At 39.0% G+C, this 22,346-nt stretch overlaps 1 protein-coding gene across 1 annotated transcript; it reads right to left on the bottom strand.

Annotated features, from left to right (window-relative positions):
• Positions 1-6,359: 6,359 nt before the first annotated feature.
• Positions 6,360-18,427, bottom strand: acer3 (alkaline ceramidase 3; the record flags this gene model as incomplete). The annotated part of the gene is made up of 11 exons (XM_079247929.1): positions 6,360-6,520; positions 6,634-6,679; positions 6,767-6,871; positions 6,974-7,075; positions 7,190-7,248; positions 12,399-12,434; positions 12,537-12,618; positions 12,900-12,952; positions 13,121-13,173; positions 13,284-13,394; positions 18,325-18,427. 11 exons carry the CDS (start codon positions 18,425-18,427, stop codon positions 6,467-6,469), a joined length of 804 nt encoding a protein of 267 aa, XP_079104055.1. The 3' UTR covers positions 6,360-6,466.
• Positions 18,428-22,346: the final 3,919 nt, after the last annotated feature.

Below are 22,346 nucleotides of genomic sequence, written 5' to 3' on the forward strand. Positions count from 1 at the left end.
CCTGGAAAAATAACTGGACCACCATCCTGTCCCTCTCCACTCACTCTAGTGGGTTATCCAGTTATTCATGCAAGAATGTGAAGGGGTCAAAAGCATGGTTTTTAAATGAAATAGTTTTATTGCATGTGTTTTTAACTGTTGCTGTTTGGTTACTAGCCCCGGCCACCATTACAGTTTTGGCGTTGTCAGCAGGATCAGGGCAGAGCAGAGTTGCCACTAGTTTTAATGTTTTATGTTTTATCTTCGTTTTTTTTTATATTTGACATTGTGGGTTTTTATTCCCAACTCATTTTAATTGGAGTTTTCTGAAGCTACGAAGGGAATTTAAATTGAAAGGAATTGTCGTGCTAAGTGTTTGTTTGGGTGCCACATGTGTGCTATTTGTAAAGAATGAACTGATGTTGCAGGTACTGCGAACATTTAACTATAGGGGTATGTGACGGGATCCAAAGCATGGTTTTTAAATGAAATAGTTATATTGCATGTGTTATTAACTGTTGCTGTTTGGTTACTAGCCCCGGCCCCCGTTACAAGAACACTGTAAAACAGCCGACTAAACAAAGAAGCATTCAAGGCAGCCTGCTTCTAACTTTACTGTGAAAAACCTTCATGCATGTTAATGTAGCAAATATCTTTCCACAGATGTTTCAGCCGTAGTTGTGGAGCAAAGTGTCGTTCTAGAAACATTTTATGTTGCTGCTTGATGATAGTCTTTATGTAGAGCAGTACACTTTTGGCCTCCTGACAAACACAAAAAAACTACATGAAGGAGAGCAGCTTTATTGGAAAAATAACTGAATTTGCATACAGTGATGCGTTTTTTATGAAAAGCAGCAGCAATGTGGAGCTTGCAGAATATGCGGCACACCTTGGGTCAATGGAGTTGATACGCGATAATAAACAGGAAGTAGAATTCCTTTTCGAGCAAAGAGCACGTATTAAGAAAATTTACCACTAATAAAATCTGCCAGCAGTGTGTAAACACACTTTTCCTAACAATATTTTAATGTCAGAAATGGATGCCATTTTCTTTGTAGCGTCAGGCACAAAATGCTAAGCTAACGTGCTAAATGAAACTGCTTGAAATTGCTGTCAAAAATAACATGATTTGTTCATTGTAGTTTTTAATGTCTAAATATAAAATAATACTAATATTTTCATTTAAACATAGAAATGGCACAATTAAGAATTATTCATACACCATCCATTCATCTTCTGCTGCTTATCCGGGGTCGGGTCGCGGGGGCAGCAGCCTAAACAGGGAAGCCCAGACTTCCCTCTCCCCTTTCACATTTGCCAAGTCTACCGAGGGGTCCCGAGGCGTTCCCAGGCCAGCAGACAGATATAATCCCTCCAGCCTGGGTCTTCCCCGGGGTCTCCTCCCAGAGGGATGTGCCTGGAACACCTCACCAGGGAGGTCCAGGAGGCATCCTAACAAGATGTCCGAGCCACCTCAACTGGTTCCTCTCGATGCGGAGGAGCAGCGGCTCTACTCTGAGCCCCTCCCGGATGACCGAGCTCCTCACCCTATCTCTAAGGGAGAGCCCGGCCACCCTGCGGAGGAAACTCATTTCAGCCGCCTGTATACGAGATCTCGTTCTTTCGGTCACGACCCACAGCTCATGACCATAGGTGAGGGTAGGAACGTAGATCGACTGGTAAATCGAGAGCTTCACCCTCTGGCTCAGCTCCTTCTTTATCACAACAGACCGGTGCAGAGTCCGCATTACTGCAGACGCCGCACCGATCTGTCTGTCGATCTCGTGCTCCATCTTTCCCTCACTCGTGAACAAGACCCCGAGATATTTAAAGTCCTCCACTTTGGGCAAGACCTCACTCCCGACCCGAAGAGGGCAATCCACCCTTTTCCGGCTTCATATATAGACAACTTGAAAAAATGTCAGCAAATAAAAAGTCAGACAAGCTTAGCAGTGACGTCAAAAATACACGTTAAGTGCTAAAGTTTGTTTCCCCCTCAGAAACTTGGGCTTTCCCAACATGACTCATCTCTCCACTAAGAAGGCCTCACCTACATTTTTCCTTTTCCTGTACACATTCAAATAAAAAAATGCCAGCTTTTGAGTAGGAGCAACCAATCCAGAGACAAAAGAAAAGGGACTTTCAGGGAAAAACCCTTAAATGACGCTTATTTGGTCGCATGTGTTGATGCTGAGTCATTAAATCTTCCTGTTGTCCCTGCAGGTCAAAACCAGAGTTAACGCTTCTAATAAAGTGATTAGGTGGATGACGCATATTCATTTTGCAATACCTGGATGATGATTTAAAGTCAAAGATTAAAAAAGTCACACTGAAGGAACACGTTATACCTTTGTAAGTTTGGGATGTATATTAAGTCCAGTTTGTATAATGTTACGCAATGTCTGGTTGTTGTGAACACGACAGTAAAATGACACCATCTGGATCAGTGAATGAGCTCTGTTTCTACAGCATCCTCCCATCACAGCTACCTGATGAAACAGAGGCAGGATGTTTGTTTTTATATACGCTGAGAAACGTAGTTACACAATATATGCTGACAGCTTTCGCCTGACAGTGTTTATGTATAAAATCTATGGAGGAATGTGCTGTAGTCTTTGGATGTTGTTATTATCATTTGTATAAACTTGCTCCTCTTCAGGCACATGGAAAAATGCCAAGAGAGAACGACAGTCAAAAACAGTTGCGGCCAGAAAAATTATATAGTAGCCTCAACTGTGCTCTTCATAATTTTTTTTTCAAGGTACATGTCATGATTTGAGTCCTTCTGCTGCTGGATGTGTTTCCAGTTTGGAGGACGGGAGGAGCAGCTCTTGCATTGGAAAAACTGTAGCGATAATACAATTATTTTATATTGTTTTGTGTTAAATAACATAAACATCTGTGTACAAAACTGAAGCCATCACATATAACAGCACTTTTAAAGGGGATATTGAACATAACAATCACTTATAGGTGCTTAGAATGGTTTCATGTAGCATTTTAAGAACAGACAAAAATAATCCTGTAAAAAAAAAAAAAAAAAAAAAAAACAAGCCCAGAACTAATTAGTTTTTAGCAATCTTTGAAATTAAGTGTCTAAACAACTCGTTTTAAAACGATTGTTTTTGTGATGTCATAACCTATCAAGTCCCTCCCTCTGCTGGTCTTAAACACCGTCCGCCCATGCGTGGGGTTTGCTCGCCTTGTTCGTCTTCAGCCCGACAGGAAGCAGTGGGAGTTGTGACCAGCTGGATAAATATTTTAGTTAAATATTCACACACTGATGTGTTGTTTGCCTCAGTGTGCGAGAGCTTATACTGAACCTCGTACCCTCCCTTTTTTTTTTGTTACATTTATTTAATGAGCGTCGTTAAGTCAAAACGATGCAAGTCGAAAACTGCGTAACCCATAAAGATCATTTAATTTCACCTTTAAGTCTCCCTGTCAGTGTCAGAATATTTATATATATATATATTTTTTTTTTTTTACAGTTTTTTTATTCAAGTTTATTTGTGCACCACATTTGACGTACAAATCAAAGTGCAAACACACCACACACACCTTAATTTCATGAAGCTGTTATGACGATCATTGTACAGGATTCTTAAGAACTCAGTCTAGATATAGGTTACCAGACTTTAGATTACGCAAGAAGGCAGTGACACATATTTTCAGCTGTGTCCAAAACAAACAACATGCTGGGTTCAGAAACGAGCCCTTCGTATGGGGCGTCGTTTCTGCGGCCCACCCACAGATGTGATTACTGCATTGTAAAACAGGGCTTGCTTAGGCAGCAGGTTCCTCAGTATCTGTGGAGTGGGCAAGATACTAATATATCTGGTCACATCGTTAGAGAGGACTCAACTACAGCTAAGATTTGTTTTATTTTGGAATATTCCGCCTACATTAGCAACTTACCAAAAAGCACAACTTCTCTAACATGTTCTGTAGCTGTTAAAGTTTCTACTTTGTGTTTACCAGATGTTTGAAACCACTGGCACTCCCCCAGGCTGTATATTTGGTTTCAAGGAACTACCAGCATAATGTTTTCTTGTATAAACCACACCATAATCACTAGAGTTATGCAACAGCATGAAAGTCTGACACATTTTATTTCATTGGACAACACAGACATCATTAGAGACTGGCACATCATCAAAATTTTGACAAAAACATTGGCAGAATTTGCTCTTCTGGCCTCAATGCATAAGTAGTGGCTTTTATATGAACTGTTAACGTAATACGGAGGATGTGCAGGTTGTCATACATGTGAACAAAAGGCCAAAGAATCAGGCACAGACTTTGCATTAGAAGCTGTTTGTCCTCTCGATGCAGCAGCTGCTCATAGTCAGGGGTTGAAACACACAGCAAAACAAAAGGGGCACGTTCACGGGTTTATCACAAACATCAAGGCAACTTGGATTACACTGCAAGGATAACAATAAGGCACCCTCTTTGACTACTGTTCACTTAGACAGAGGTGAGCAGTGATTTCAAGAGCATAATAATAATATAAAGATCCCACACAGACATGATGACATTGCTAATACTTCTTCATAAATTGTGCTTATGAGTGTGTGTAACGCTGGGCTTATGTACTCATGAAATCCCAGCATATTTCTGGATCATTATAAATGTACATCTCAGGAGATACTCCAGCACGCAGCAGTTTCAGAGGCCTCACAAGTACAAGTATCTCCATAACACCTAAATGTTGTGCATCTTCCAGTTTACCAGTTACTTCAAGCTCATGAATCCAGTCTTGCTAGTACACATCCACTGGTTCACAGTAACAAAAGAACATCACAAATGAAAGCCCTTCATTTTAAAAAACACAAATCCAGAACATGGTCTCCAGGCAAAGAGCCTGACTTTTACTGTTCTACTGGTAACGTCCACAATAAGCTGGGAATTCACGCCACCCGGTGGTTGAATCGCACAGTGTTTCACGGAGGTACGAATAAAGGGCGACAGAATAAGGATCAATAAATAAAGATTTCAAATAAAATGTTCCGTCGCAGTATGGTGATGTTACGCTTGTTTTCATGCAGACAAAAAGGGATTTAAAACATTTTCTCTTCAGACAACTCGTCCACATTCATACAGGAAGACGCAGGAGAAAAAAAGCTACTCACACTAAGTTTTCTACTTCCTGTTGTCCCCAACAATCAGTCATACATGTTCCTGTCATTAAAAAAAAATCCTTGGATTACATTATAACCTTTATAGTTTCTTCTTCTAACCTGGCTTCATCATCTAAATATCCAAAACCACAAATGTGACTGATCACAGTTTCTGTGTGCTAATTAAATACCAACAAAGTCCATTTTTCAGCTGTGAAATTTCAGTTCTTATGGTACAAATTTACGAGGAGAACAACTAGTTACAAGTAGTTTGTGTTCCTACCTGCAGTAAACGGCAGTCAGAGCACTCAGGATGGAGATTCAGAACGTTTCTGTAAAACAGCTCAAAACTAAGATGTTTACCAGCATTTAAAGCCAGAAAATTCACATGGATCTTTATACTGAGTCACTTCTACATCAGATAGCTTCACTCATCCATCAGGATTTGTTTCTGTCCAAGTTAAAATGCACTGACTGTAGTTTGCTGCAGATATGGCACTGGATATTCATACATCATACATCCTGACTTAAAAAAAACCCCAAACAAACAAACAGAATAAAGGTTTAAAGGCTGTGTGATGCCAGTGTGTAATAAGTTTATAACAACGCTGCATTTGTCGCCACTGTACAGTGAGAACACACCTTACACGTAACACGACGGCTTTAAATCACTGTGCAACTTTGGCAACAACAAATAAAATAAAATAATTCCTGTTCCTATATTCTTATTCACACTGTGATATGAAAACCAAATAAAAATATTCTGATGCTTGGTAAGTGGAAATTTTCCCGGTGAAGTCTACGTATGAAAAGCACAGTGTGTTTTAAGTACAGCGCTTATTTTCCTAAGAACACACCCAAACAGATAAGTATGATACTTCGTCATGATGGAGACCTATCGGAAATAAATTATTCACTGGATTGAACATATAAATATGCAAATTCTTTATGATTAATAAATCATCTGTTCCCTTTCTTAACTCCCCAAATAACATTGTGAACCCCTTTAACGTCTGTCACTGCCGTTGACGACATCATCTCTTCTTTGCATTGAAGTTAGAGAAGCACATAATAAAACTACACTTCAATAAAATTTAAAAAAGCTTGTCTAATAAATTATTATTGATTAAAAAAGAGAAAAAAAATCCTTCGTATCCTACAACATGGCTCAGTGCTATGCCGTACTAAGTAATTGTCCACAAAGCAGAACCAAAGGACCCCTCAGGTGGTGCTTTCAGGTTGGCCTGCCTCCCTGACTGTAAGCTGGGTTCCCAGCAGTGGCAAGTTGGTACTGGCGGGTCGCTGGGCCACCGGTGTCTGGATTTGGCAGTCGCCTTCCTTCGGCTGGTCCCCGTACCTCCAGTTCAACTCATCCTTTGTGGCTCAATGTGCAATGTGGGCCAGACTCCACAAAGAAACTAAACAAAAGTTTTAATCAGGCAAGAATTAATCATGCAGATTTAAACATTTATCATCGTTCACATTCTTTAAAAGTTGCGAAACTGTCAAGGACCCCCCCCCCCTCTCATACCTTAACTTTTGGTCTGTACTTGAGGTAGGTTGATCTAATCTGCAGGCTGTGAAAGTAGGAACAGTTGACTTCAATGCTCAGGAAGAGACATAATGAGAACGAACACAGTTGTTTCCTGAGTTTAGATATTTACCTGAGAAGTATGTGAAGGTAGGATCCCAGTCCTGTGAAGATGTGCCACCAGGCATGAAACTGTGTTACTACTCCCACTCCAGTGGGCAACATTTTTCTACTGGCTCTGAGATGGAAAAAAAAAAAGATAAGGAGATAAGTGCAGACTTTACTTTTAGATTTAATTCATTTTGGAAAGATGAATGCATGCAGTTTCACATCTACTCACCTTAATGAGTCACAGAATATATTGTCAATGTTCCACAGCAGGAACCCTAACATGAAGATGCCTAAAGAGGTGTAAGCCAGGGGCCTGAGCCAGGGGTACACCCTGCAAACAAAATGAAAACACTATAAGAAAGCTGCAGCATTGTGCTACTTCGCTTCATACGTTTGATTCATTTTGCTTTATGCTGTTGACCTTAATGCAGCTACGCAAACTCACCATGTCACAATGAAGATGGAGCGCAACACTAGGCAAGCTACGAGAGCACCATACATGACCTGAAATGAAAAAAAAAACAGTGTGAGAATAGATTGAGTAATCCACTGGAAGACATTTTTGAACTTGCAGTAATAGCTGAGAAAACAACTGCTTTCACTCAGTGATCATTTCCAAAGCCTGACAAAGGAGCGCATGTTGCCTAAACCTGATCAAAATTAGGCCTGTTGCAATAAGCAATAAGTCACATAATCGCACTATAAGAAAAAATGCACGCAATAAGTTTAGCAGACACAATAAGTTTCATTTGTCTTTCTTTTCTGCCGCATTTGTTTTAAGACAATATCAACTAAACACGGCAATACAACAAACCTCCATCTGCACTTAAGACCTGAACAAACAGGTTGGCTCCATCTTCCCGACAGTCCACGATCACTGGGGTGTTTAACCCACAGATTAAAAGGGAGCTATGATGGTATTTCGGGTTTTCTGAGCTTTCTACAGTGCTACAGTGTTGAATCCTCATCAGACATGTGAACGACACTGTTTTTTATCACCTAAACGCATGTTTGCGTTTGAGTTTGAGTTCCAGCACTCTCTCCGTTCGGTTTCCATGGCGACGAAAAACGCGTCGTTTTAGAGAGTTTTTTTCTACTTGGAAATCCTTGTGACGTCCCGGGGGATAAGGTTCGGTGATTGATTACCTTCTACTGGTTAACAAGAGCATGTACAAATACATCAGGCGGGTGGAAAACGTGGGATAAAGTTATTTCCAACGATGGCTGGTGAGTTTACCAAAGAGAGACATCCTGCTGCATTCGTTGCTGTGGGTTGCTGTTTTCCACTTCGTTTTCAGGGTCTGATTCAGGTTCCAACATGTAGGGATGTATGCTATGTGTTGACATTGTATTTTGTTTTTATATTGAGTTAATATTAGCTTAATCCTTCTGTTAATGAGATGTTACAATGACGGCGAAAGCAGGTGCGGTGCGCGCTCCCGATGTAGTGCAGTGGCGGGAGGCGGGGCTTAATGCAGAAGAGTCTCAATCCACTCGTTTTGCCCGCAGGCTGATCTGACAGCCTACGGAGAGGGTCGGTCTGAAGTAAATAAAGCGACTTGTGGCAATAACTCATTCAATCCCAGCCCTTCTGGTCTCAGAAATAAAAATAAATTAGCCTGAAATGCACATAATAGTTCCACTTTAAATACAAACAGGACAGTGCAACATGGTGTGCACTCAGACAGCGCGGTTGGTGAAGCAATGCTGCTATTTAATATTGTTAAAAAAGTAATAATAATAATAATAATAATAATAATAATAATAATACATTTTATTTTATGGGCGCCTTTGTAGACAGTCGAGATTGCCTTACATCACACATGATAAAATTGCATTAAAAAAGTTGAAAACATCAAGCATTAAAACAGACATTAAAAACGGTGCAATTATGGGTGAAGTGAGATTTTAAAAAATATTGCAAAACTTTCACAGCCAGTATGAACTGCCTGGATGAACAAATGTTACAAATGCAATTCCACAACTTTGCAATGACATGAAAAAAAATGACATACTGAAAGACATTCAATTTGACCATTCCACCTCTAGTTAAGTCCAAACATGTCCCCTTATATGAGCTGACCATAGACTATGTACCTGTTACATGGTGTTTAGAGACCATATATTCCAGATAAACACGTTGCCAAAACCCCAGGAGAAATCATGATCTGTTTTATCAGACTGGGGACTGGATGAGTCTAGTCTGCAAATTGAGCTAAATGTTCTTTAAAAATTAAAGTATGTTGATCTTTGAAAGGGTGTATTTGTAGTATTATGGCATTATTGTTATTTTAGTTTAATATGGTCCCAAAATAACAACAATATCACTTAGTGCAATATTATCGTCTATCGCAATAATTTCTGACACGATTAATTGCATGGCAAAATTTGTTACCGTGACAGGCCTAATCGAAATATGACAAACAGAATCGGATAAAGTGAAATAGTTTCAGATGGCGTGTGAAACTAAACCTTCTAAATCAACTGCAGCGGACTTCTTAAATCGTCTCGATGAAAAGATTTTGTACTAGAAGCTCTGAAAGCCTGGAGCAATACTTGGCAGATGTTTAGTTCCCTTGGATCTCATGAGTATTATTGAGATTGTCATTTGTTTGTTCGCTCTAGTGGCTTTTATTGTACAACATGCAGGCAGGAAAAGGGAAAAATGTGTACTGCTTCATTCATTTTTCATCGTTTAAATTACTGTTGGCAAAATGTTCATGTTTTTCTTCAGCCAGCAGTCTAGTCAGCACATTAAATTAAAACAGGAAGATTTTTTTTAGGAACGTATGAAAAGTGTTAATTTCTCGACGTAGCTTTAATGAATCTGGAAGGGGACCAGAGAGCACAAGGAATAGTGATAAAATAATTTCACTGCTTTAATGTTTGGTTGAAATCCTAGAGATGCGCCATGTATGATGTGATGTTTCGTGTTGTGTCTTTAGTTCTTGTTTCCTGTTTTATTTTGAAGTTTTCCTTGTTTAATTCCCTTGTGTCTTGTTTCCTGTTTTACTTTCCCGTTTATAAGTTTCACCTGGACTTAATTAGTCCTTACACCATGTGTCTTGTTCTGGTTGCTGGTTCATTGCCACGTGAAGGTAAGCTTCATGTGTTTATCTTCTGGTCTTCTGATCCAGGCTCTTCTGGTCTACCCTGTTTTCCCAGAGTTTTTGGATTAGAACGTTTTGGTTCAGCATCCTGCCTCCTGCGTCCACATCTCCACCAGCAATCATGACAATATGACCTCAGATCAATAATACAATTAAGTGAACATGTCACCTCGATTCTAATTGACCAGCAATGTCATTATTATTATTATTATTATTGTTATTATATTTTTAGCTTTTGTTTTTGTTGCAAATATTTTATAATAGAGGAGCAGATATTGAGTTTAAAAATAGTGAATGGAAGCACATGGAATTTAACTATACAGTCATTTAATGAATATTATATGCTGTAATAATATATATACATTTACGAGAAATCATATAAATCACTGGAATGAGCAGGGCTATATCGATTATTGGTTCTGAATATTAGTTTGACTAATAGATTAATCCTCTAAATAATCTTCCCTTTTTATTTTCACTTCACTGTTTATATAAACGGCATACATTGGAGTTGATGGGAGTGGTTCAGAGACATGTTTATCTAGGCCTACTTAGTCAACTAACTAATCACAGGAAACAATAAACAGTGGAGAAAATGTGTTCAGATGAATCCAGCTTTGTTTGACACCTCTAACCCAGAAGTCCAGCCCTCTTTTCGGGGCTTGGTGATGTTAGTAATGAGTAATGTCACCGCAACCACTACAGACAAAGTGTGACAGTAACCAAATCCAGCTCCGAAGATTAAACGAAGGCAAATCAGTCCTAATGTCCAAACGGTTGTAATGGGACGTAAGCAAAACGCGACACCTAACACACACACACAAAGACCGGCTTTAAAACCAGTGGCTGGGCTCAGGTTTAAAGGTTTCTATATTGGTGATTATGAGATTAGCCTTCTTCCTAGCGACGGATGTTAATGGTGGTTTGAGCTCATACTTAAGAAATTAGATGTGGGTTTTTGAGCTTTGGTATGTCAACAAATGATTCCTTTGATAGACGATGATGCTTGATGCCTCTGAGGCACGTACTGCTTTCCATCCAACGGAGCAAGCAGAGCTTTTTATTTTCAACATGATACACATCTTCATGACTGTGTCATATTGAAACATTATCAAGTTCTTAATTTCACATGAATTAACTGATAATAAATGGGTTTAAATGTGGTTTATGCCACATAGATCAGATTTTTTTTTTAAATATAAAAGTGACAGAGGTGCATTGTGTTATGTACTGTTTTGTTTTGTACTGTATAGTCTCCATTGCTTTTGCATGACCATATGAGAAATAAAAAGAAATAAAACAATAAACAAAAAAGAAACAGATAGATTCCAATAGATCGTGTAAACAAACTGTAATGCTGTCTGATTTTCTGAGCCCAGGAGTGTCTCTGTTATTAGAAGGTGCAGCACATGTGTGTATTTTCACACTGATAGTGCCAAGCAGGTCGAAACTAAGCTGACTCTCCACAGTAGTTTGTATCCAGAACATTTCTCTGTCTGACACACCCTCATCGTGGACTGTAAAAGTCCATTAGAATCCCGCCTAATCCTTCTTACATGTTGTAAATAAAAAGGTTCTTCAAAGACTTTGGGATGATAACTCACTTGATGTGTTGTCCAATGACAAAATCATCACATTCATACTTTGGCTCTGTGTCACCGTTTGCCTGTATGTACTTGTGGCAGTGGGATGGTTGGAAGGATGTGGTACTTTGTCATATTGTTACTTATGTTACATCAGAGGCAATTTTCCCTGTCCTCACTTCAACTCGTGTTTCCCGTCTATTGCTGTGTTGCTCTTTGTTCATTTTGCCTCTCACCGAGCAGTCTGTCCGCTGCCACGACTACTCAGTCAAATCTGCTGTCATTACTTTAGGATTTTAATGAAAAGGAGTGATTTTTCTTTGCCGTCTTGGCGTGTGTATCCATGGTGTGGTGATACTGTGAAAGATAAGAGTTGTTCTCACATCCTGTCTTTAGGACAAATGACATGATTCTGCTTACTTGTGTGTATAAATGACGCTCTGCTGGGAGTTTTCGTGGCTTTCTGACGATGGAGTTGGTACACTGGTGTATTTTGGTAAATTTCTCTCAACATGTACTTGGATCATTGTTGTACTGGGCGGGTCTTTGGCTTCAAGCACAAAAAGGTGCTGAAAGTAATTCAGGTTTGTTTAAAAGATTGTTATATCTCACTCTGTGGTTACGGAAAGAAGATAAGGTGCTGAAAGAAGTTAAGAAGTAGTAAAATATCAATCTAAGTTATGACAGAACTCAAGAATTTACATTTTTCGTGAAAGATTACATTTGCATAAACAATACATGTGTCAGCTGTTTTTGATTTATCGTGCAGGGGAAGTTATTAATTCACCATATCTGAGCAGGACTTATGTTTAACTCCAGCATGTGCCAAACTACGACCGCAAGCTGCATTGGCAAGCCCAGTGTTTACACAAGTTAGATGATGACCTCCAGAACACTGAGCCCTAGTAGCAAACAATGAGCAATAAGAACCAAGTCAACAGGATGCAAAGCACTCCCTTACCTGGTGAAATACTGGCTCCTTCCACTGTAGGTATACCTGTACAGCATACACAGAAAAACCTTTCAATAGCATGTGACAGTAGTTCTGTCTCATTTAAAACATGGTTTAAAGTCAGCTTTTGCTTTTACAGCCACTTACCAAAGAGACAGAGACACTGAAGATAAATAATAGTGCAATCAGAAATAAACTGATGCTCTTCTCTTGCTTGAAGCACTCGTATCTGGAAAAAAAAGATGTTAAGCTTAAAGAGCAAATGAGACTGATAGCAACAAGTCGAGCTTAAATGAAAGTGGCGCATGAGTCGACTTTAGTTTCTTTACACACACACACACACTGTTACAGCTACAAAAATGTGGCACGATGAATGCACTGCTTTGGACTGGATCAAATTATCAGTGCCGGTTTGCTTTACAGCTTCACATCTAAACTAAATGTGTTCTTATTGACCCTCAGTTTTGTGCGCATCAACAACAACAAAATCTTGAAAATGAAACCACTTACAGACAGTAGACAAAGACACATGTGCTGTAAATCATCGGCAGCTCGTCCAGTAACTGGAAATGACAACAGAGAGGAAAGCTACATGAATTCATCATGGAAGCATTGCAACTTTTTATAGTTTACAACCATATTAAATCTTTGTCTCACTCTGTCCAATACCAAGTCTGATGCGTGCACGTTTTATGCTAGCAAATTCATATTTCGTATCAAATGTAGCCCACCTGCATCTCATATAGCAACGTCATGTGGAAACACCAGGAGCCGACCCCTACAGCTGTATGACAAGCAGAGAAAAGTGTCAGGAATGGTTCTGCAGGAGATGCAGTCGACAACTGTCAAATGAGTCTGTTTGGCTTTTACGAAAGTGGAGCCAACAAAACTAACCTGCTAATCCGAGGAAGGAGCAAATGTACCGAAACTCAAGGCCATCGCGAAACGTCTGGAAGGCCCCATAGATGGGAGGAAGAATCATAATCAGGTTGCTGACGGTATTCCCTGTTAAATAACACATAAAAACATAGAGAGCATGAAGTTCATGACATCTAAATATTCATTTTCCTAACCGCTTAATCCAATTCAGGGTCGCGGGGAAGCTGGAGCCTATCCCGGCTGTCTTTGGGCGAAAGGCAGAGTACACCCTGGACAGCTCGCCAGTCCATCGCAGGACATCTAAATATCTTTATATTAATTAATATCATTAATTATCTTATTATTGCTTTGGTCAACAACTTGACGATCTTCACCAGAGTGTTGGTAACATCACAGACAGGTGAACAGTGTGACATTCAGATAAAAAATCTGCATGATGTAATTCTTATCTGTCCCGAGCCAAATCTGACTCAGCATTTTACTATTTTAAATAAAAAAAGAAAAAACATATAATTTATGTGGGGTCTGGTTGCTTTTGCTAAATCAATTGGAAAGCCACATATTGAATTACAGTGAAACATAATCACAATCTTCCTTATATGTACCGTCTTTCTAAAAATAATCAGACTTAGAACAAGACCTGCTCTCTGTTTGCTCTGACTACATCTGGCTCTCTGTTTCTGCTGATTCAGGGTGACTGTTTTGTTAAAAATAATCTGCCTGGCAGCTACATTAGACGATGTTTTCTAAGCTTTTTCTCCACTCTGTGATGATGACAACTTTGCAGCACAGTCAGCACGCCTGCTTTAATGTGTCTTGATGTTGTACAGCAATTCTCTCTTAGCATAACACACACTGTCCCTGTCAGCTGCCAGAATGTACTTCTGCTGAAGGTAAAAAGAGGCAACATTTAGAATAACTTTCTGTTTTTGATCAACTCATCCCGACTCTTAAGGTTGGTTTTAGTCCAAAATGTAGCTTGTGTTTGCTGATGGAATCAGATTAAATGACAATTTTTTCCCAGAGTTACTTCTGAGTATTGGGCCTTATCTTTAACAAACAATAAAAAATATGTCTGAATTTTAGTCTTTGATTAAATAAACGGACTAAAACAAAAACATTCAAATGAACTTTGTCTCCACTTAAGAAACTGTTTGACAGGTTACTATTTCTTAATTTAGGCTCTAACCTGACCTGGAGGTTGTCTGGATGACTGCCTGCATACAGGAAGTTTGCAAAGGATTCTTTACGTTGGGAAGACGGGGATAATTTCACCCACAATCACTAGGAAAAAAAAATGACATTGACCTTGCAGAGTTCTCTGCTCTCTGTGTGCTTCTAGTTTTCTATTTCCATTTTCTTTTTTATTCAGTTAAAAGGCAGAGAAGATGTGATACACCGTTACCATTTTTAAGATCAATAGTATTTGCCCCTTTGACACATGTCTGACAAAGCTGTTCGTTTCCATTAAAACCTAATCATGACCACATTGGTGCAGCAGAATTTTCTTTTTGAACTACATCTATGACGTTAATGTCGTTAGGTGTTTGTGCCATCTGTCTTCTGTATGAGCAGTGAAACACCTAAAGACAAAATCTCTGCTTGTTCCACAGTGAGCTACAGCAGAACACAGGTGGATTCCTAAATAACATGATTAACCCTTTAATTCATCATGTCAACGACAGCGGACGCCTATTTAAAGGCTGTTTTCTGGTATATCCACAAGTGAGGTTGGTATATTTGCAATTTTGCCACACTTAAGTAGACATTAGTAAAGTCAACACACCGCCACTCACTGCAGAATAAATTCATTTCGTATAAAATTGCATTTATATATGTACATGGAAGTACCAACTTTACCTCAGTGTTAAACAGGAGAAGAAACGATACGAGTCTATTTTTATAGAATATTTCTATCCTATAAATATGAATGTATATGATTTTATGAATATTTCTGTAGAATAGAAAATATAAACTAAATAAAAAGTCAAATGACATTAAAGACAAATAAAAGTGTCTCTGTACATGTCTGTAGAAGTAAAATAATGCATTTGAAAAAAAAAAACTAACCGTGGCATTGTTTTGTAATAATTCACACATCAGCAACATTCAACACGCATTACAAATCATACGTTGGAAAATACCCATATTACATTCCAGTTTCACTCAGCTCCATGCAACTGGTCATAAAATGATGTAATCGTTCTGACAAGACAGATCTGGAATCTGCTCCAGAGCAGGTTATATATAAGATCATCAGTGGCTGATCAATCAGTTCTAGTGTGAAATGAAGTCAAAGTGGAGTGTGAATGGCGTTGGGAAGTGTTTTGGTCAACTCTTTTAGACAAGCATCAATATGACAGATGTATATTCTCAGCAGAGGAACCTGCTTAATGTAAGGTGGAGACAAATTAAAGCACTACAGCCTTGTACTAAATGACCTTGTAAAGGCTGCAAGTTAGTGGGATTGAGTAAATGTTTGAACCAGAATGAAGAAAGCCAAATTTTCTTAGAATACATTTAATCAATATTGGTGTAATGTAGCAAACAGATCAAGTAACGTCTTAATGATGAGGCCTGGATGTTCACAGATGTATTAATAATGCATCCATGCTGTTGTTTCTCAAATCTTCTTACTTGTTTTAGCTTTTTCTTTTTGCAAGAAAACTTATTAACATTTGCCAAAGGGTCATGTGGGAACAGGTCAACCTATTTTCCAAGTTTTTTAAAGTTTAAATACTTTTGTTTTTGAATGAACAAATGAAAAAAGATAAGAAAAGAAAAAATGTGTGTACACACACACACACACACACACTTATACATACATATACATACTAAGGAAGAAAATAATAATATTCATAACATTAATATCATTAATATTAACAATAATAATTCCTCATCAATTCAATAATTAAATCAATTCAGTAAAGAAAAGGAGTTTCAAAATGAGGAGTGGGAAGAAGTGTACACTTATTTGGTATTCCCACCCCTTTCTACTCATCTAGTTTTATCTTCTGTGTCGCTGCACGTCACAACATTCTCATTCAATTTACTATACATATTTACATTCACATATACACATACACACACATTTCCATATACACACATGCATATACACACAGTATTACTACAGACAGCCACATACTTACACCCATATCTACAAAATTACATAAATATCCATCAACTTTTAATATTCCTTATGATATCATGTTTTGTTTTTTTCATCCCTCATCCATGTACTTTAAAAAAAAACCAAACAGTTTGTACCTCTTTTTGAATATATTTATGTTTATGCTTTGCTTTAACTCTTTGTCCAGATTGTTCCGTAAAGTCACCCCACAGCTTGATATGCACAGCTTTTATCAGGCTTTCTGTTGTCAGATAATAAAACATATTTTAGTACACTGAACTCGCCTTGTAGTGCAGGCCTAAGTAGGGCAAAGGGTGTGTTTAGGTCCATTGCAGCACATATGGGTGGTAGACCAGTTGTAGCCAGTTGTGAAATTAACTCAGTTGATTTCTATCTTCCAGCTTCTCTAAACGGAAACCTTTAAATTAAACAACTGGGCTTACCAGCATTAATAATTTAAGAATTTATACTGCTGACTAGCTTCTTCAGAGCTAGCGTCCACTGTCCATTATCTGCACATGTCTGATAAAAAGCAATGCATTTATGCCAGCCATTGAAACCGACACGGTAAAATATGTGGACTTGGGTCACTGATAATAACATGCACAGACACCGAGAACACTATCGCAGAATAAAGCTGCTTTGCTTTGACAATTCAATGATATCTGCAAGAGTCTGACTACGATTTGACCTCTTTCTGTCTCTGACATGTAATGTCACAATGTTCTGATGCCATAAAAATAGAGACACAATGCACAAACACATACATCAAATGAGGATTAGAGTTGTGCTGCTTTTGCTTCTCTGAAAGAACAATGCCACATTCCAGCCGCTGCAACACAAAAAGCAGTTTAAATGTCAAACAAGTGGTTTGTGCCTGAAAACAGCTACCTAGCTGAGCCTGTGTGTGTCTTTTGTGCAAACAAATGCTTCAACCGTCAGGATGCAGGACTCCAAGACAGGTGCTCAGACAAGTTTACAAACCTTTCCGTGAAATCAAATGAAGCACTAGGATTAAAGCATGTCAAAAATACAAATTACATTTATACAAATAAAAGTGGAGTTTCTAATACATAGAACTAGACTTTTCTTTGGATTACCTGTAAGATTAATCAGCAACCAGAAAGGAATAAATGCCTTATAAATGTCTTGTAATCTTTAATTAAACTGCACAGATTACTTGAATTACAACTAATGACTTTATTTATTGTCATTATTATTATTATTATTATTATTATTATTATTATCAGATACTATTGATAGGACCGGAGTTTATGCATGTTAACAAAAGCCAAGCAGCACAATGAGTAAGAATGTGTTGCTTGTTTAGTGTTGTTTGACTAAATACTTTTGAAGTGTGACGGAGCAGGTTAGTAACAGCACGAGCCAGAGTCATATCAGAGCATCGGCCTGCTGACATGGCAGCGTTAAAATCTAAGATAATGGTTCCAGAGAAACCAGTTTGTTATCATGAGACAAAGCGACGAGGCGCCCCGACAGCATGAAAGAAATGTTTGGTCAAGGCTATAAGGAAACAGTTGTCGAAAGTGGGGAAAACAGCTGACTGGGACCAGAATAAAGGAGTGAAAGGAAGGTGAAAATGTGGTTGTATGTCTATGATTGCATTATTAACACACACGGACCCACAAGCGGCTGAAACAGGAGCAGGTTGACTGTATCTCCACGTCAAACCCAGTCTCCTTTCTGCTCTCTAGCTCGCGTTTCCAGTCCGCCCAGTGCCGTCCGGGCTAACATTTAGCCGGCACCGCTAAAATAATGTCACAACCACTGCCGTGGGTCCCCAACCTAATATTTACGTGGTTAAGGACGACTGTACGTCCGTTTCACGACTCTCTCACCCGACAGCCTCCCTCTTAACCAAGCTTGACGGTTTTGGAGAAAATGCTGCAGAAATGTTAAACTCACAAAATTCCGCGATGTAAAACGACACGACGTAATTCTCCTCGCACCAGTCCAGCGTTGAGGTCGGCCGCCCCCAGTATCCTTGCCTGTCTATCGAGGGAGCCATGATGGAAAGAAAGGAGAAGGAAGCAGTACTAACGGATTTGTAGTCCCATCACAGCAGCACGAGCGCTTAACGAGCCCTCCTCCTCACGCGCGGTAGAGTGCCAGATAAGAACATTCAGTTGGGCTGTTACAGTAAACAACAACAGTACAGTAAACAAACTGCATGCATCATTCATGTATACATATATATATATATATATATATATATATATAAGCAGTGAGGAATGCTTATATACATATATATATATATATATATATATATATATATATATATATATATATATATATATATATATATATATATATATATATATATATATATATGTATATATATGTATATATGTATATATGTATATATATATATATATATATATATATATACATATATATATATATATATACATATATATATATATATACATATATATATATATATATATATATATATATATATATATATATATATATATATATATATATATATATATATATATGTATATATGTATATATATGTGTATATATATATATATATATATATATATATATATATATATATATATATATATATATATATATATATATATATATATATAATCCTAGAGCTGAGCAGGAGGCAGAGCCTTTGGTTATCAGGCCCCTCTCTTATGGAATAAGCTCCCAGTTAGTGTTAGGGAAGCAGACACCCTCCCCACCTTTAAGACTAGGCTGAAGACTTATCTTTTTGATAAGTCCTATAGCTAGGGATGGTTAGCATCCCTTAGTTATGCTGCTATAGGTTTAGACTGCTGAGGGACATTTCCTGATACACTGAGCTTCTTTCTTTTTCTCTTTATCTCTTTCTTTTACCCCCCCCCCCCCATAACAGTGTTGCATCATTAACATGTATGTCTCCTGTCTCAGCAGGTCTCCCTGGCCGGGAGTAGCAGTTCCTGTTGTCTGTTGTCTTTCTGTCCTCTTCCCCCCACACAGCAGAGGCAGATGGCTGCCTGTCCCTGAGCCGGGTTCTGCCGGAGGTTTCCTTCCTGTTAAAAGGGAGTTTTTTCCTTCCCACTGTTGCCAGTGTGCTTGCTCAGGATGGGAGATTGAGTTGGACTCAACTCAATCTGTTGGTTTCCTTATATAGGCTGTTATGAATTGGCCTTCATTATGTTTTCCCCTCTGTCTGTAAAGCGTCTTGAGATGGCATTGCCGTGATTTGACGCTATATAAATAAAGTTGAATTGAATTGAATTGAATTGAATCAGTGAAAACACCCATGTGGGAGAAGGTTGATTAAGCTTTTAGTACCTGCACCATCCATCAGGATATGCACAAATATTTTGCTGGTGTCTAAATATTTACATTTTATGACTTCACCATATAACGTATGCAATGCAAAGCCTGTTGCACCCAGAACAGGGGAACTTACAGGCATTCTCTGTTGAATATTTCACTCCAAAAAGCCAATGGACTTCAAGCAGACAGATCATGAGTCACACATCATACGCAACAGAAAGGGTCTCATTTTAATTTGACTCTCTATTGTTGCTTTTCACACTTTTTATTGAAAAAAACAAAACAAAACAGGAAATTCATCACAGATAATTCATTGTTTGTGTCATCAAACCACAGATAACTTAGCTATAAATATGTTTTTGTCAGGTATGCAGCAGCACATTCCAAGTATATCAATGTAAAAAAATATTGTGATAATGTAATGATAAAAGATGTTTTTTTTTTAGATTTGTTCATTAAAAACATTTTATGCACTAACTGATTTAAAAAAGTGGGGAAAAAAAGCTTTCTTTAACAATGTTGCGGCTTCCTAAAGCATATCCTTTAGCCGCGGAGAGTTTAAGGCTGGGTCCTGTAGATTGTACATTTGTGACGCGCGAGAAGGCTATTGAAACATAACGCTGAGATCCAAAGATGCGTTTTGTGCATTTATTGAACAGTGCGCACAGAGGATAACAACGGGCAGGATGGATTGGCGGATTATTGCAGAATTAAACAGAAAAATGTAAATGAATGAGTAGTACAAGGCGGTCAACAAAAAATACGGCTCCCAGCCCTGACTCTCTCTCTCCCTCGTGCTGCAGGTGAGTGAGCACCTTAACACTTCCGTGCCATACACACGCCCACACTCACGTGAATCAGTGCCTGCAACACACACACTCTCTAGCGCACCCTATACACCATATGCTTTTGGCATTCTGTCTCCTACACACCAGCCCCTAATTATTAGGTTCCACATAATAATTCACATTTCATTATACATAATAGGAGACAATCAATTTCATCATAAATTTCAAATACATACAATTCATGCAAACCTTTAAAGTTCATAGATAGTCCACACAGGAAGGTCTGTCTTCTGGTCATCCTTATGACCAACTAGTCCATAGTCCAAAAAAAAAAATTAGTCTCGATGTTCAAAAAAAAAATCCAAGTTCGAAACAGAGTCATTGTGGAGGTCAGCAACGTCCTTATGCTGCCTCCTCTGCCTCGAGCAACAGACAGACTTTAGATATAGGTCTGTCTAAGCAACTGGTTTTAGTCTTAATCCCCACTTGACGAACAAATCCTTTACGATCCGGAAAAGTTTGCAGCACACGTCCCATAATCCAGGAATTGCGAGGCGCTGTACTGTCCATGAGTAGAACCAGATCTCCTGCGACAAGGTTTCTCTGGACTCCAGCCCATCTCTGTCGTTCTTGTAGCAGAGGCAGGTACTCCTTTGTCCAGCGTTTCCAGAAAAGATCAGATATATACTGAACTTGTCTCCATCTTTTCTGTGCATACAGGTCTGCAGTTTGAAACTCTCCAGGTGACAATGAAGGCTGACTTTTAAGCAGTAACAGGTGGTTTGGTGTAAGTGCTTCCAGGTCGTTGGGATCTGTGGAGGCTTTGGTGATGGGCCTGCTGTTGATAATGGCCTCAACTTCACAAAGAACTGTGTGGAGTCCCTCCTCATCCAGGCGTTGCACTTTTAGAGTGGAATTCAGGACTTTCCTCACAGATCGGATTAGCCTCTCCCACACTCCTCCATGATGTGACCCAGCAGGGGGGTTAAATGTCCACTTTATGCCCTTTTGAAGCAACACATCATGCACCTGTGCCTGGTTCCACTGCTCAATTGCTGTTTTCAGCTCACGTTCTGCTCCCACAAAATTTGTCCCGTTATCAGATCGGAGCTCACGGACCTGTCCTCTTCTGGCTATAAAACGCCTCAGAGCATTTATAAAGGAGTCAGTATCCAAAGAGGGAGCCACCTCAATGTGTATGGCTCTCAAAGCAAGACAGGTAAATATGACACCGTATCTTTTCACTGTACTCCTCCTGCTTCTCACTTCGAAGGGTCCAAAATAGTCAACACCTACACAAGTGAATGGAGGTTCATCTGGCTTGAGTCTTTCTGTGGGCAAGTCTGCCATCTGCTGGTAAACTGGGGTAGCGTTATGCCTCCTGCAGATGGTGCATTTAGACAGGACTCTCCTGATGGCAGTGCTTACTCCAGTCATCCAGTATTTCTCCCTGAGCTTGGACAACATATGGTTGCGTCCATTATGTCCAACCTCTTGATGAATTTTTCTCAGCAACAGGGTAGAAATGTGGAGATCCTTTGACAAAATCATCGGATGTTTGGACTCCAAAGGCAGTGCTGCTTTACTGAGCCGACCTCCCACTCGCAAGACTCCATCCTCCAGCCTTGGACACAACTTGTACAGGTGACTGCTTTTCTTTACACTCTGGCTCTTTTCCAGACACAAAAACTCCTCTGAAAACTTTCTTCCCTGACAAAACTGAATTATGGCAAGTTCAGCCTTATCAATGTCCTCCACTGTAAGACCCCTCAGGACAGCTGTGGTTTTAAACATGCACATTTCCTGCTCCATTCTTCTCTTTTGCTCCATACTCGCTTCATTCTGGTTGGCTGTTAA

Source organism: Telmatherina bonti, assembly GCF_933228915.1.
Source record: "Telmatherina bonti genome assembly, chromosome: 10".
NCBI lineage: Eukaryota > Metazoa > Chordata > Actinopteri > Atheriniformes > Telmatherinidae > Telmatherina > Telmatherina bonti.